At 43.9% G+C, this 15,982-nt stretch overlaps 1 protein-coding gene across 1 annotated transcript; it reads left to right on the top strand.

The window, feature by feature from the left end:
- Positions 1–308: 308 nt before the first annotated feature.
- hira (histone cell cycle regulator a) lies at positions 309–15,212 on the top strand. The gene is made up of 25 exons (XM_032578403.1): positions 309–588; positions 2,519–2,581; positions 3,256–3,366; positions 3,963–4,053; positions 4,128–4,222; positions 4,292–4,387; positions 4,834–4,994; positions 5,777–5,944; positions 6,025–6,138; positions 6,215–6,285; positions 7,073–7,178; positions 7,900–8,124; positions 8,196–8,281; positions 9,240–9,440; positions 9,513–9,656; positions 9,728–9,944; positions 10,458–10,568; positions 11,184–11,332; positions 11,404–11,565; positions 11,703–11,761; positions 12,805–12,910; positions 12,976–13,098; positions 13,169–13,332; positions 13,855–13,943; positions 14,169–15,212. The coding sequence occupies exons 1-25, from the start codon at positions 552–554 to the stop codon at positions 14,283–14,285; spliced, it is 3,066 nt and encodes a 1,021-aa protein (XP_032434294.1). The 5' UTR covers positions 309–551; the 3' UTR covers positions 14,286–15,212.
- The last annotated feature ends 770 nt before the right edge of the window (positions 15,213–15,982 follow it).

Raw genomic sequence — 15,982 nt, 5'->3', positions numbered from 1 at the left:
ATTCCAATGTTTAACAATAGATTTGTACTAAAAGCTTCATTTTACCCAAAGTAGTTCGAATTTCCGCGTTTGCGCACTTGCTCTGTTTTTAATATTTCAAAATAAAAGTCTCACCTTCATCACCCTGATGACCGCTTCGTCTTACTTTTTAAATAAAAAAGAATAAGAAACATCCTAAAAATATAGCTAATAAAAGCATGATTACGATTATTACTTTTAAATTTAAGTATTTTAGGTGCACGAGCTTCTTCCTGTGCGCGGTTAAATGTAACGGAAATGGTCCCGAAGCGCCTGCTGGTGTCACCCGGTTTATGTTCCGGCGCGCTGCTGGCTGTCAGCCTGCCCGCTGCTCGGCTCTGATAGCCGGGGATGCTGCTTGCCGCGCCGCGGACAGAGATGGAGTTCAACCGCAGAAACAGCGAAGTGACGGACGGAGTTTGAAACAAAGGGAGGGCGGTTGGCGTTAGTTCACCGCCTGAACTCACCGATCGGGGGGCTTTTCCCCATTTTTTTTATACCGATAACAGAGAAATCAAGAAGTCCCGGTGAAGATGAAGCTGCTGAAGCCGAGCTGGGTGAGCCACAACGGTAAGCTGCTTGTGCAGGAATCTGTTGGACCAAGTTGTGCTTTTGTTGTCGGAGGGGGGAACTGGTTGAGGAGGTATGATGGTGGTCCTCACTTGTTTTTTATTAACTCACTTTCCTGTTCTCAAATATTCCCGAATATGGGATGAAAACATCCCATAATTTTTTTTTAGGACACATATTCTCTCTGTTGAATAGATTTAAATTAGCTAACACAGCTAGCTGGTTAGCCCCCAGACTAGCTCGGATGCCCCGATGCCAAACCACCCAAAAAATTATCTACGTCCACAGCTAATATGTCAAACTGGACATTTTGATAAATATCTTTCCCGCTTCGAGTGACATTTTCTCAAACTGCTGACAGTTTCCAGGCTGAGCTGGAGGAAGCTTCCAGCTGCTGTTACTTTGGAAAGTTAACCGCTGAAGGAAACGGCCTGAACGCCGAGCTGCGGCTGCAGGTATCGGGTTAAACTGAACACCTGAGCAGGGCTGTTAACAGCTACAATATCGCAGGTCACATATTCAGTCTCTGCAGCTCATAACTGATATTTACATCAGATTATAAGCTGCAGAAACTTGAGGTTATTTTTCCACATAACTGTTGACGCTCCAAACAGTTGAACTGTTGTGCCACAGTTTTTCCCTCTTAATGTCTGAATTCATGTTCAGTTGTGTTTTTGCTGTCAATCGATATTAAACTAAGTATGAATTATAAATTGAAACATTGCATCTCTCTAGTATATTTAAGGTTATGATTGTGGTCACGCAGTAGTTTGAAATTAAGTCAAGTTATGTCTCTTCCCAACATTACAGGGTTTTAAATACAGCAAAATTTATTCGTTGCTGCAGTGTTTGTTTTGTTTTTTTTGCTATTCAAAATAATTTTCACGAATTGAATCTCATCCTGCAGTGTGTCTACTTTGAACTTTGATTCTGCAGGGTTTTTACTGCCAGTTATCAAGCCACGAGAATCTCATAACCATTCAAGCTCTTGATGTTTCATAACTTTAGTTTAAGTTATTATTTTTTTAGATCGAACACTTTTCTCTGATTTCTCTGCCAAGAACAGAGTAAAACTTTGGAGTTTGCTTCAGGTATGCAGCATAAAAATGTAGTATTTCTGCTAGCGTGTCGTCAGAAACGCCGAGGTGTTTAGGGTTGAATCTGACTCCATCGTCATCCTCTATGCTGGTCCAGATGTTCAGCAGCTGGACATGAACTCAAACGTCCGTTTTGGTTTGAAAACACCTGAAAATACTGATGGAAATGTAAAACTTTCAAATTTATGCAGGATAATTGCAGACAGAATAATGTGACAGACTAGAAAAGCTGCAGGAACATCGTGTTTCCACATCTAACCTGTATTTACTTTGCACCTCTGTTCCACCTGTTCTGTCATTTAAATACTTTTAACGCTGCACATTCCTGGGCTCATTACTGTCCTGCAGCTCCAGCTTGATTAAACATCCTGGAAAATTACCAGCACCTAAACTGACTCATGAATGGATAAAACCTCTCATTCCTACTCCATTTTTATCCATTTCTATTAGCATTATTAGAGAAAACTAAACACTAACAGGGTTGTTCAGGTTACAGCTGAGTAAATGTGCATTAACACAGAGATATAGATCTATGAGACAGAGGTGGAGTCGACCCAGAAGGTTCACCAGGAGCAGATTTCTTTCTAAGAAAGTCCTAGATTGCAGAGCGGGCGTGAGCAGCTTGGAGAGCAGAGGAGGAACCGGTTTCAGCTCGTCCCTGTTCGCCGACAAACCTGTTTAAAATCACACAATATCTGGGAAATTTCCATTAAGACAAAATGCTGGGATGTTCTTCTGATGCTGCCTGTGTTTGTGCTTCAACAACAAGTTTTAACTGTGAATTAAAGATGATTTGAGTCAAATGTTGACATGTTAGCGTTTGTGTTTTTCAGGCAAACCCATTTTTTCAGTCGATATTCATCCAGATGGGACGAAATTTGCAACAGGTGGACAAGGTGAGACGTCGTCCTGCGCTCCATTCTGTGGAAATGTTATTTCTAATAATTACAGTCATCATAAACTCATCTGTCTGTTTTTTATTTCAACAATTAAATGTGAAAGTCTATAAATTTATTATAATTAAATTTAAAGAATATAACCGGCTTAAATTTGTTCAAAAAACAAACCAAACGGTCAAACAGAGCACTCCATGCATAATGTTTCTTTTTATTGCCATGTTTTTAATTTCTTTGTTCTACATTTATGATTTTGGATACATTCTTAATATCATGTTTTATTATTTTACATTATTATTATTCCTATTTTACCTGCCAGTAGTTTTTAGACGTACTGTGTAGAAAAGCCGATCGAGGGACGAGTTGGATTGGGACTGTTCTTTTATTCAGTTTGTTTATGTACTGTGAGTCTGTCCCTATCAAATAAAAATAGTAAATTAAATAAACAATGATTTTCTATAATTGGATCATAAATGTGCTACAGGTTCATTGATAGAGATGGTAGCTTTGAATCTAACAGGAAATGAAAGAAATACAAGATGATTCTCTTTGTCTCTGATTTTTAATCAACTCAAATGAAAATTGCAAAGTAAATATTGTTTAATGATGTTTTCCAGAGTGGAAATGGAAACTCTCCTGATGGAAATCACTGATTTTAAATGTTTGTTTTGCAGGGGAGGATTCTGGGAAGGTGATGATCTGGAACATGGCGCCTGTCCTCAGGGAGGAAGACGAGAAGAATGAGAACATTCCCAAAATGCTCTGTCAGATGGACAATCACTTAGGTAAACAACCAAGTCTCAGCTCTGTTTGTGTTGTGACTGAGATGCATTTTTAGATTTCTTTAGACCGAACTTTACAACCGTTAAAGTTCGGTTCCTTCAGTGAAAAGTAGGTCAGAAGCATAAAAATAGACACATAAAACAGAGTTTATGTAAAAATCAGAACTGTAATATGCTGCAAATCGTTTCCGGTCTGAATGGAAATGATCCACAGAATTTCTGCATCATCTCTGTGTTTATCACCAATCAGTTGCTCTGATAAAACCCTGGAGCCTGAAGGTATTGGTCAAGATGTTGATTAGTTCACTGATCCAGTTTGAATTCAGGTTTCAGGCATCAAACTAAATGGATGTATAAATATTAACAAAATTGTCAGTTTGCCATTTAAAGTGTAACTTTCGCCAGGAGCCACTGAGGGGCGTGGCCAAGAGTGGAACAGCAGAGGGAAAGCATTGATGCTAGCTTAGCGACTTTGTTGCTATATTCAGCAACATTTCAGACCCTTTGATGATTAGTGACAAATCTAGTGACTTTTTTTCTGTTAGAAAATTTTAAACCTGGAGTGAATCTGTGTGTGTGTGTGTGTGTTTCCTCTGCAGCCTGTGTGAACTGCGTGCGCTGGTCCAACAACGGGCTGTACCTGGCTTCAGGAGGAGACGACAAGCTGGTGATGGTGTGGAAGAGAGCGGCGTACGTCCACAAACCGCCGCCGTGTTTCTCAGAAACGGTCCGTTCTGTCTGAGACTCCATGTTTGTCTCCGCAGGCTGATCGGCCCGAGCACGGTGTTCGGCTCCAGCAGCAAGCTGGCCAACGTGGAACAGTGGAGGTGTGTGACCATCCTGAGGAACCACACCGGAGGTACGCCGCCGCCGGCCGCCATGTTGGATCCGTCTGCTTCTGGTGCTCAGTGTTCTGCTGTGTTTGCAGATGTGATGGATGTGGCGTGGTCGCCTCACGACGTGTGGCTGGCGTCCTGCAGCGTCGACAACACCATCGTCATCTGGAACGCTCGCAAGTTCCCAGGTGGGAGAAAACTCAAATCTGAAAACTGGAACTCTGACTGCAGGAAGAACCGATAAATCAGGAGGAATCCAAGTGAATCGCAGAACAACTCCTCGCTTCTGTGAACGAATCTGACTCCAATCCCTCTGATAGTTCTAGTTGGTAAAATTCAGCAGATGAACTGGTTTCCAGTTCCAAGGCAGCTTGGTCTGTAAAAGGTCACAGTTTCCGACCCAAAGGTCGCACTGGACTTTTTGTTTTCCATAATTTTTGACTGATTTTTGAAAGATGAAAAACCCTGTCAGTCTGTTTTTATTTGTAAATTTTCAAATGGATAATAATGACACAACAGTCAGAACTTCACACAGAACCACGACTGAAATGTTTATTTCCCCAGAAAAGATGTTGGATGGAAGCTGCCTTTGGTTTGTGCAGTGATATAATCGAACTGTTCACTGTTTCCTCAGAGATGGTGACCTGCCTGCGCGGCCACACAGGCCTGGTGAAAGGTTTGACCTGGGACCCGGTGGGGAAGTACATCGCCTCGCAGGCCGACGACCACAGCCTGAAGGTGTGGAGGACGGTGGACTGGCAGATGGAGGCGAACATCACCAAACCCTTCAACGAGGTGCGGCGCTCGGGCTGCAGCTGCTGCAGCTGCTGCTCTCTAAAACTACCCAGCATCCACAGCGCTGAGCTAACGCTAACCACCAGGATTAAACTACCGGGTCTTCAGGACTACAAGTCAAAAAGTTTTTAATGTTTTGTCTGGAACTTTAAATGAGGCTGAAGTGAATCGGTTGACTCGGTTCTATGAACTCTGTAGTTTACAACAACATGGTGACCATATGTGCCAAAGTTTGTTCACAAAACATAAATATGATTTATTTTGGAGCTGAAATAATTAATCGAGTATTAAAATAATCGTCGACTAATTTAGTAATCAATTAGTCGTCTGGATAAAAAGACAAAAAAAGCCATTTGCTAAAAGAACAACACAGTCAGAGCTGTGATTAAACCTAAACTGTACAGAAAATACAAACATTTTGTATTTAAGGTAAAAAGAAAAATCCTTTTATCTTAAACCTGCTCTACTCAAACATCAAGTGGCATTTTTAACTTCACCCAATTTAAATTATGACTTTCTGCCATCCAATTAATCAATAATAAACAGATCAGCCCTATGATGTATTGATAAGTTGAGCAGAAAGGCCTCAGTTTCTAGGCAACCGATGAATGAGTGCGTTAGTTGATTCCACCAACACTGCAGTTCAGTGAATATTCTAATTATTGAATATTTTATCAATCATATTGCTTGTTGTGTCTATTGTGATACATATTTCTATTGATTTATTATAAAAATGATTCTCTTTTGTTTTGACTGAAGTGTTTTGTAAACTCGTGTTGCAGTGCGGCGGGACGACCCACGTCCTGCGCCTGTCCTGGTCCCCGGACGGCCAGTACCTGGTGTCGGCCCACGCCATGAACAACTCGGGCCCCACCGCCCAGATCGTGGAGCGCGACGGCTGGAAGACCAACATGGACTTTGTGGGCCACCGTAAAGCCGTCACCGTGGTGGTAAGGAGGCTCCGGCGACGCGTCCGGCCCGGGTTTTACCGTCCGACCCGCCCACCGACGCGGTTCTGTTGATTTTGCAGAAATTCAACCCAAAGATCTTCAAGAAGAAGCAGAAGAACGGCAGCTCTCCGAAGCCCAGCTGTCCGTACTGCTGCTGCGCCGTGGGGAGCAAAGACCGCTCGCTCTCCGTCTGGGTCGGTCCCACTCAGCCGCTCACACCAACCAGAACCAGAACCAGCCCGTTTCCTAACGCATCCCTTCTCTCCTCAGCTCACCTCACTGAAGCGCCCTCTGGTGGTCATCCATGACCTGTTTGATAAATCGATCATGGATATTTCCTGGTGAGAATTTGACAAAATCATCCTTGAAAGTTCTTGAATTTTATTGAGGGGATTCAAGGTTTGGAAAGTGCTTACTGTTCAAAATGCACAATTTTCTAGTAAAGAGCAATCTAACGTTTGATTAAAATCCTAAATTTGAAAAATATTATTTACAGTTGAAACCAGATGTTTTCATACAGCTGACAAAAAGACAGATTTTTATTTTTATTTTGCCATCTGAAATTAAATCAGACTAAAGTTTTCTTTTACGTCAATCATGATCAAAAGTATTTCTGTTTGCTAAATGCCAGAAAACAAGAACATTTTTAGTAACATTTACTGTAACATAATTTGTTTGGATGTAATGAGTATTTATTATTCCTGCACTGCAAAAACACAAAATCTTACCAAACATTTAGTCTAGTTCCCAAATGTCTTCAAACAAGACAAAACTAACTTAAAAGTAACTTTTAAGAAGATGTAGGAGTTTGTTTTATGTCAATAATTCCTTAATATTGATCAAAAAGTAGTTGGCAGATTATTTCACGTTAAACATTTTTCCCATGTTACTTTATTTTAGTTTAGCTTGTCCCTGCTGCAGAATGTAAAACAGTCACATGACTTTATTAACAGTAATAAATGATGCCATGTAATAGTGAAATACTTTCTTTTTAGTTTATTTGTTTAGTTTTTTCTCTAAAGTTTGAAAACGTACCTTGAGAATGTTTGAGTTTTGCGGAGTTAAAGGTTCTGAACGTCTGTGACGCGGGTCTGAAGTGAACTCTGAGGTGTTTCTGTTGACCTTTAGGACCCTGACCGGTCTGGGGATGCTGGTGTGCTCCATGGACGGCACCGTGGCCTACCTGGACTTTTCCCTGGACGAGCTGGGAGACCCGCTGAGTGAGGAGGAGAAGGTGAAACACGCTGCAGCCATCTGCTCTGGCTCCTGTTACAAAACATCAGATAAAGTGTTCAGATTAATCATTTCTGATTAATTTAACATTTGATTGAGATTAAAAACACAACAGTAATTTTTTTGTATAATTGAAACTTTTGAAATTACTTCCTGTTTTTTCCTCACATGATATTAATTTTATTCCCTCTTTGAATCTCATTTTCAGTTTGTTTTAATATTATTTTGATTTTGATGTTTATATTTAGTTAATTTTATTCAAAGAGGGAATATTTGCGGTGGATTCAGAGAAACATCTGTTCAGTAACCAAACCTCTACTGGGAGAAACGGTTTTCATTTGTGGAAGTAAAACTGAATCCGTGTCTAAAAACCGCAGAAGGTCTCAGAGTTAAACGCTCAGACAGGAAGAGGCTTTCTGCTGGTGACTGTGGCTCACAGAGGAGGAGGCTCTTCAGCCTGTAAAGATAAATGCAAACTGTTTAATATTCCCAGTGGATCCCTGGTGGATCCGGTGTGGAAAGCACCAGCGGCTCCACAGAAACCAGTAAAACTGCTGAGTTTCTGCCACATAAACACAAATAATTTTAAAGAAAAACGTCCAAACAGCTGATTTGGATCCAATCAAAAACATTTGATCAGATCAAAACATTCCAACATCCAACATGAGTTTCAGTCTTTTAGTTTTTCTGAATCAGTCCGTCTGTCTGTCTCTGCCGGTCAGAACACCATCCACCAGAACATCTACGGGAAGAGCCTGGCCATCACCAGCACCGAGGTCCAGCTCTCCACCACCATCATCGAGAACCCAGAGATGCTCAAGTACCAGCAGGAGCGCCAGAACTCGGCCCAGAACAACGCCGGCGCCGCCGCTGCCGCCGGGCCCGAAGCCGCCGCCCCCAAGGTCAACAGCGTGATGAACGGCGAGTCTCTGGAGGACATCCGGAAGGTGAGCCCAGTCGGGATAAACGGACCGCACCAGCTGGGAGGTTCTGGTTCTGATGGTTCTCCGTGTTGCAGAACCTCCTGAAGAAGCAGGTCGAGACGAGGACGGCGGACGGGAGGAGACGGATCACGCCGCTGTGCATCGCTCAGCTGGACACGGGGTGAGGAAACCGACAGATCGGGATGTGAGCCGTTTTTAAAGGGGCAGCGTCACTTAAAATCAACTTCCTGAGCTTCACATTATGTTCTGATGTTTCCCCTCATTAAAAACACACCTGCTGCTTTGATCTAGATCTGCACCGACTGCAGTTCTGTGGCCGATCACCGATTTTAAAAAGCCTGACATGCTGACTGATTTAGGCTGACACCAGTTTTTTTGGTTTGAATCTTCGCTAAATATGGCAAGAAAGTCGCTGAGTCAGCAACAGTGGAGAGACTATTGATAACTGCAGACATGACCTGGGTGGTGTGTCGGTCAAACCGCCGTCACTGCAGAGCAGAAGAAGATATTTGCTCTTTTTTTAGGAAGTAGATGAGATCGGCTTCCTATCAGCCGATCACCGATCTCCCAGGATTAAGCAGATCAGCGTCGATAATTTGGTGCATCCTGCTTGATTCTTTCATTCATGTTTCCAGAAATCTTTCATTTCCATGGCAACCATTCAGCTGTGAATCATTTTTCATAATTGTTGCCTATGTGATGTTTTTATGATGAAAAGCACTTTGAACTGCCATGTTGCTGATAAACTGGACCTGCTGCCTCCTGGTTCACTCGCTGACCAGGAAGTTTTGACCAGCTGCTTTATTAATTATTTACAGCCAATAATTTAAAGAAAGTTTTGGGTTTTTTGTCTATTTTTGAGAATTATTCATATTTGAAACTCCAGACAGCAGGAACAGATTTATGACCATGTCCCCAGTTCCTGTTGTTCCTGGTTAAATAGTTTCTTGGTTGTAGTTGGTCTAAGAAAAGTCTTCATCCACACAAACCCACTGAATTACATGTTGATTTAAACATTAAGAGTCGTTTTTAGTTCCGTTAAACGGAGGTTATATGTGGATTAAAGCATAAAAATCTATTTGGTTTATCAGACTGAGTCTGTCCTGGTTCCTCTTTAGGGATTTCTCCCCGGCTCTCTTCAACAGCGCCCCCATCCTGCCCTCCGGTTCCTCCTTGTCCAATCAGATCGCTCCGCAGCTCAGCTCTGACTCCAGCCCGGGTCAGCCGTCGTCTCTGGGCGCCCGGCCCAACCAGGACGGGCTGCTCATCTCGCCTCCTGCCGCCGGCGTCGCAAAAGTCCTGGAGGACGACAAAGACGGGTCCGTCTGGCCGCTGGGGTTCTGGTCCGGTTCCAGCCTCCAGCACTCACTCTTCTTCTTCTCTGGTTTCAGGCTGAAGTCCGGCCTGCTGCTCACCTCGGCCTCCAAGATCGAGCCGATGAAGGCCCTGGACTCCCGCTTCACAGAGAGGTCAAAAGCCACGCCGGGGATCCCGTCGGCCATCTCGTCCACGGCCGGACTCGCCCCTCTGGAGAGGTGAGCGACCCCGGGAACGGATCCTGAAAACGCGTCCGAAACCCGTCTCACCTGTTCTGTCCGTCCAACAGGCCGAAGGACGGCGTCTCCGCCCTGAAGGACGCCAAAGCCAAAGAGGAAACCAGCAGCGACAGCGAAGACAAGATGGCCGCCATCAATAAGAACCTGACGTTCGCCAAGAGGAAACCCGAGCTGCTGCTGGACGGAGGAGAGGTGGTGGAGAAGAGGAAGAAGGGACGGCCCAGGAAGGACAAGATGGCCGCCTCCATCCCTCAGCCCTTCACCCAGGTAATGAGTCAAGCTGACGCTAAAGCTGCAGGACCTGAGCTTTTAAACCTCTCTTAGGGTCTATAAAAAATGTTTTTTACATATTTGTTAAAACTGTCACCAAAAACAACAAATCAGAGCCAGGAGGAGGGTCTTAATGCTGTTAATCAACCTCATGTATGTGCTGCTAAATATTCTGATGGAGGAGAAACAACTTACCGTTACAGGAAAACCATTTATCTGTGGTTATGCTAACTAGCTTAGCAGTCAGGACAAGCTATGCTAACGGTAGCGTAGCAGAGGGAAACGGAGGGATTAGCAACGCTAAGGCCCGCCTCCTGGCTCTGATTGGTTGTTTTTATTTAGCACTGAGAGAACCCAGAGGAGCTCCTTATTTTTATTTTCTCTTATTAAACTGGTGGCAGCTTCAACAAATACGTAAAAATCAATTTTTGTGAAAGTTACAAACTGCAGCTTTAAACCAGAGGAGTCGTCGTCGTAACCTGACCTCTCTGTTTGACCTTTGATCTCCAGATAACTCCTCTTCCTCTGGAGCGGGAGCCAAGCAGAGCGGCAGCTCCTCCAGCTGCGGCTGCCGTTCTGCGGCTGCCAACGCCGAGTCCGCAGAAAGCCTTCAGCCTGCAGGTAGCTGCTTGTAGTTTCCTTTGACTCAACAGTTTTTAAATCCCAGAGAAACATTTCTGGTTAGATGAAAATATTAATGAAGCACAAATATTTAGGTAGTAATGAGAGATTTAGTTTTATTTGGCTCTGATTGGTGATCAACAGGTTAAATAAAGAAGATACTTTTTAATTCAGTTTATTAAAAACTGCAACAATTTTTGGTCTATAAAAGCATCAAAGTTTTTTTTATTTTATTTAATTTTTTAAACCTCTTTTAGGTTTAATATGTGATAAAAGTTTTCGGCTTTGATACATAAATGAGGATAATCTGATACTTCAAATTTAATCTCCTTTCTTTGTTTTATTCTAAAGATATTTGTTTTAGATAAAGATATGTTTAAGTAAATATGTTAGAATTTAGTAAAGTCAGACGTCAGCAGAAAAAAACTATAAAAACACGATTTCCTCATTTCTCCTTTCATCAGCAGCTTTAGTAAAACCTCTGCAGTTTAATTTGACCTCCATCTTTGTTAAAAGCCGTTCTCTAGCAGGCGGTGTAAAGGTGTGTGTGTGTGTGTGTGTGTGTGTGTGTGCGTGTGTGTGGGTGTGTGTGTGTGTGTGTGTGTGTGTGTTCAGGTAAGCATGGATCCGTCTGTGTTCCTGGAGGTGGAGAACGACGTCTCGGTGGTTGCCGGTTCGAAGCTCAGCCAGCTGCGTTGCTCCAGGGACGGGCGGGACTGGAACACGCTGCTGCCCAGCTCTGTGTTGGCCGCCGCGGGGAGCAGGTAGGGGGCGCTGTTGTCTCTCAGCTGAGAGAACCAAGAAGACCCACTGAATGTTTCTTCCTCTCCTCCAGCGACGTCCTCGCCGTCGCCTGTGACGACAGGATGCTGTCGGTGTTTTCCTGCTCCGGGCGACGCCTCCTCCCCGCCATCCAGCTGGCCACGCCCGTCTCCGCCCTGCATTGCTCCGCCCACTTCGTCATGGTGCTGACCGCCGGAGCCACGCTGTCTGTCTGGTCAGCGCCGCACACTGAGACACTTCTACTGACGTTTGATTAGCTGCTTTCCTCATGAAGAGCAGGAAGTGGATGGTTGATGTTGGATAAACTGAAGGAGTGTGTGTGTGTGTGTGTGTGCGCGCGTGTGTGTGCAGGGACGCGCAGAGGCAGACGGCTCTGGTGAAGAATGAATCTCTGCAGACCATTTTCTCTGGTGAGTCTAAATGTTATTATACTTTGTAAAAGTTCAAAGAACAATATTCACTTTGATTTGTTACCATAGCAACAATCTGATGTTGTGAGTTTAATCTTTGAGTTTGAGCCGTTTGTTCACAAATACAAATTAGTAAACTGCAGTTATAACTTGTTGGGTTGGCCAGTTAATCTACTCCCTCTCTTCCAGATTAAATCTGACACAGAAGCTGTTAGCGCTGCTCATGTTTTTAGCAGCTAAAGGGGCCCCTAGGTCAGATTCTGCTCCAGGCCTCATGCAGCCTGGGACCGGCCCTGCAGGATGAGTTAAATCCGCTGCACTGAGATTTAATTTAATTCTGCTAATGTGGCTTTAGTAGCTCTAACATTTCTGTCTGTTTTCAACAAGGGGACACAGAAACTGTTTTGGTTGGTCCAGTTTCTCAGATCTTAACTCTGACTGACTAAGTGGACAAAACATTTGATATGGTTTGATGCTTCGTAACCAGAAAAATAATACTAAAAATTATAATAAAATAATATAAACCCAGCATGAAGCGTGACTACGAGGCAAGCGCGAAAGCTGGTTTCAGTTTGGCTCAAAAATAAAAAATAGTGTTTTTTTATTTATTATTATTTTCCTAAAAACATAAACAAGAAAGGTTTAGCCTGGCGGTGAGGCTTGTAAAGCATGGCGGGCCGCCAGGCCTATCATACACCGAGGGAAACCCTGCAACTTTATTCTATTAATATTACAACTTTATTTTGGTAATTAGAAATAACTCAACCTTATCCTGGCAGTAACTTTGCTTCACAGAGTTGACCTGAATTTAATGTCCAAATAAATAGAAGCTGAAAACGTGTCAAACAAGATGGTCGCCCTGGGTGTGATGACATCACTCTGAATTATGGAAACCCAACGAGTTCATTGGTGGAAAGTTTAAATCTTCACCAACCAAAAGTTCAGTGACTGAATGAAGTGGATGTGTAGTTCTGATTGTCCCGATGAAACGTCCATCAGGACGTCTCTCTTCTGACTGAACGTCTTCCTGTTTGTGTCCACAGGCGCTGAGACGACGGTGTCCCTGTCCCTGCTGACCCAGCAGGGCGTCCCGATCATCGGACTGTCCAACGGGAAGTCCTTCTGCTTCAGCGTGTCTCTGGAGACATGGTGAGACCCGGACCGGACCGGCTGACCCGGTAAATCTCCAGTTAATGACGCTGCGTCTCCTGCAGGACGCTGATCGCGGACAAAGGAGACTCTCTGGTCCAGTGCGCCGACTTTAGGAGCTGCCTCCCGTCGCAGGACGCCGGCGCGTCGTCGGGGCCGCTGGCCGTCGTTCAGGGACGCAACCTGAAGTAGGTCTTCCTGTCTAAGCTCCGCCTCCTGCTGCGGCGTGCCAGCTAACGCTTCCTGTCCGCCCCGCAGCGCCGGGCGGCTGGCGTCCCGCCTGTCCTCCACGCCGCATCACCTGCAGCAGAGCATGACGCTGGCCTTCCTGGAGAACCAGCTGGCGTCGGCGCTGACGCTGCAGTCGGCGCAGGAGTACCGCTACTGGCTGCTCATCTACGCCCGCTTCCTGGTCAACGAAGGTACCGAGCGCCACCGCCGGGTTCTGTTCACTCTGACCCGAGGCTGAGCAAACAGAACCGACACTTACTCTCTCTCAGTGATTTGTTCAACCAACACAGACCGCCATGTTCATTTTCTTTACTCTGATCAACCAGAATCCGTCGGTTTGATCGTGCATCGATCCATTATTCTCACCTTTGTTACTTTTATTGTTTACTCCTGGAAATGATGAGATTTTAAATATATAAAAAGGAAATAAAATTAAGTTTGTAGTAAATGTATATTTATGAAAACAGGAAGAAGATGTTGAATCGGTGTAAATACGCTGGCAGCAGGTTGATAAAAGCCTCAACAGCCCTTTTCCTGACCTTTGACCTCTACATGTTGTGAAGGGAAGATCTGAAGCTCCTCTCTGCTGACCTGACGGTTGACAGGAAATGATCAGAGTGAAAACTGCAGCTGGAGTCGGGAAGCAGAGAGACGTTATGAATTTAGTACAGATTATTAATCTGACAGATTATTATTCCTTCTCCTCCGTCCAGGTTCTGAGTACCGGCTCCGGGAACTCTGTAAAGAACTTCTGGGTCCGGTCCACAAATCTGCTGCTTCATCCTGGCAACCAGCAACTTTGGTAACAGAACTTTATTTTCAGTTTCTGTTTGGTTAGAAGTCTGGCTGAATAAATCGCTGCTGCTGCCAATAAGGTTTGGCGACTGGATGAATTTATCCAGCATCAGCGACGGGCTGCGTCCGCATTTCTTTAAGAGAAATCTTTGTTTTTCTCTTTTTCAAAACTTTTTCCTGACCTTATCTAGTTGTTCTGTGTTCGTGTCTCTTCCTGTGTCGCTGTTTTTAGGGTCTGCACAAACGCGAGCTGCTGCGGGAGGTTCTGCCCGTCATCGGAGAGAATCTGCGCTTTCAGAGACTTTTCACAGAGTACCAGGACCAGCTGGAGCTGCTCCGCCCCAAATAACACCCGGCCCGACCCGGATACACACACACTAACACACACGCAGACCGGACCCGCTCAGGTTTGGTCCCGCTCGGCCCGGTTTGGCCTGGAGCCGCTGGGAGTCAGTACCGAGGGGTTTTCTGGGAGTTTCTTCAAACATGTCTGCCTCTGTTTGGACTCTGGGCCTCTTCAGAACCTCTCCAGAACCCACCGGACCTCTTCAGGACCCACCGGGTCTCTTCAGAACCTCTTCAGAACCCACCATTTTGCTTCTTTCTCCACTTTTCCCTTTGATGTCGCCTCTTTTTTTGTCTTTTTTTTTTCCTGTGTTTTCTTTCCCTCCGACCCGATCCGGGATTTTCAATCATGAATTTCATGAGTTGTTTCCATGGAAACGGTGAGCGAATGGTCGGATCCGGCTCCTCAGAACCGAGGCAGAACCCTGGGCGGAGCAGCTCAGTGAGTTCTCCTGCTGTCCAGTCTTTGGGTTCACAGGAAGCACTTAATGAAGGTTTTTAGAACCAAATCAGAACCGGAACCGTTGGGACGTCGTGTTTTTAGAAAACATTCATTTCCTGCTGGAATTGATTAAAATCAGGAAGTTGAAATGTTTTAAAGGTCATAATGTTCATCGTAAAGGAAGCGGGGCGGCTGCCGATGTGGGAAATCATCCGATCAAACGGAAATGTTTAATTCTGCAGTTTGACTTTCTGCCAGCAGGTGGCAGCAGCAGCCTCAGTGTGTCGCAGTGAAAACGTTCCCCCTCCGTGTGGGCCCACCGGTCCGTCTGTACAGAATTTCTCTCTCCTGCTTCTTTTGTGTTTTCGAATGTTTGTAAAAGTTTTTGTAATTTTGTTTTGTTTGTTCATTTTATATGAAACAAAACTTGCAGAAATTTTGTTTTGGAGCAAAAATGGAGATTAAAAGTGGAACTGATGAGTTTGTTAATTTCATGGTTTTTGGAGTTTTATTTCTCCTGCAGTAGAGAACCAGTTCAGCTCATAAATATTCATACCCCAGACCCAGCCGGAGTCCTGGCCTGAATCTGAGGAGGGAGCTGAAGATTAGGGCGATGGCACAGAGGCTTTCCAACCATCTAAACACGTGAGGTGACCTGTAGATAGAAGGATTTGATGCTAATGAGGATTATTCAAGAAAAGTAAAAAAATTGGGTGACTGCAAAAAAAATGTTCCAACTGAAACTCCTTTTTCTATTGTTCATCTTTCAGAACCAAACCTGAATGAACATTTAAATCAATGTGCTGAAGGTGTGAATAAAGGTTATTATGGTTAACTAAAAATAACAAAAACTGATCAAACATTTTTAACTGAAATAAATAAAAACAGTAATTAATGAGGAAAACCTTTAACTAACTGGAACTATATGTATGTGTTTATATAATATCCTTTGTTTTTTGCTAATAAATTAGTTTATTAGCCTTTCAAACTGAAGTGAAAGATTTTTTTGTTTTCCTCCACACACAAGCAGTTTATGTCAGCCATCTGCAAATTTGACCTTTTTGACTTTTGCACCTAAAAATTAACCAAAGTATGAAAAACCAAACTGTAACTAATAAAAACTACATTAAAACTAAACGATATTTAACTAATGACTAGTAAAAACTAATTCAAACAGGAGAAAATGAAAACTTAAAACTATCATAACCCAGCCGGGTGTGAATACTTCTGGCTTTAACTGAATCAGAGTTTATAAAGAT

Source organism: Xiphophorus hellerii, chromosome 12 (genome assembly GCF_003331165.1).
Source record: "Xiphophorus hellerii strain 12219 chromosome 12, Xiphophorus_hellerii-4.1, whole genome shotgun sequence".
In the NCBI taxonomy this organism is placed as follows: domain Eukaryota; kingdom Metazoa; phylum Chordata; class Actinopteri; order Cyprinodontiformes; family Poeciliidae; genus Xiphophorus; species Xiphophorus hellerii.
This window is presented reverse-complemented; position numbering and strand designations above follow the sequence as displayed.

Coding starts and splice junctions, on each gene's coding strand:
- hira (XM_032578403.1), top strand. CDS start 552: ATGAAGCTGCTGAAGCCGAGCTGGGTGAGCCACAACG. Junction 6,286..7,072: donor TCGATCATGGATATTTCCTG/GTGAGAATTTGA, acceptor GTTGACCTTTAG/GACCCTGACCGGTCTGGGGA. Junction 13,099..13,168: donor GTTCAGGGACGCAACCTGAA/GTAGGTCTTCCT, acceptor TCCGCCCCGCAG/CGCCGGGCGGCTGGCGTCCC.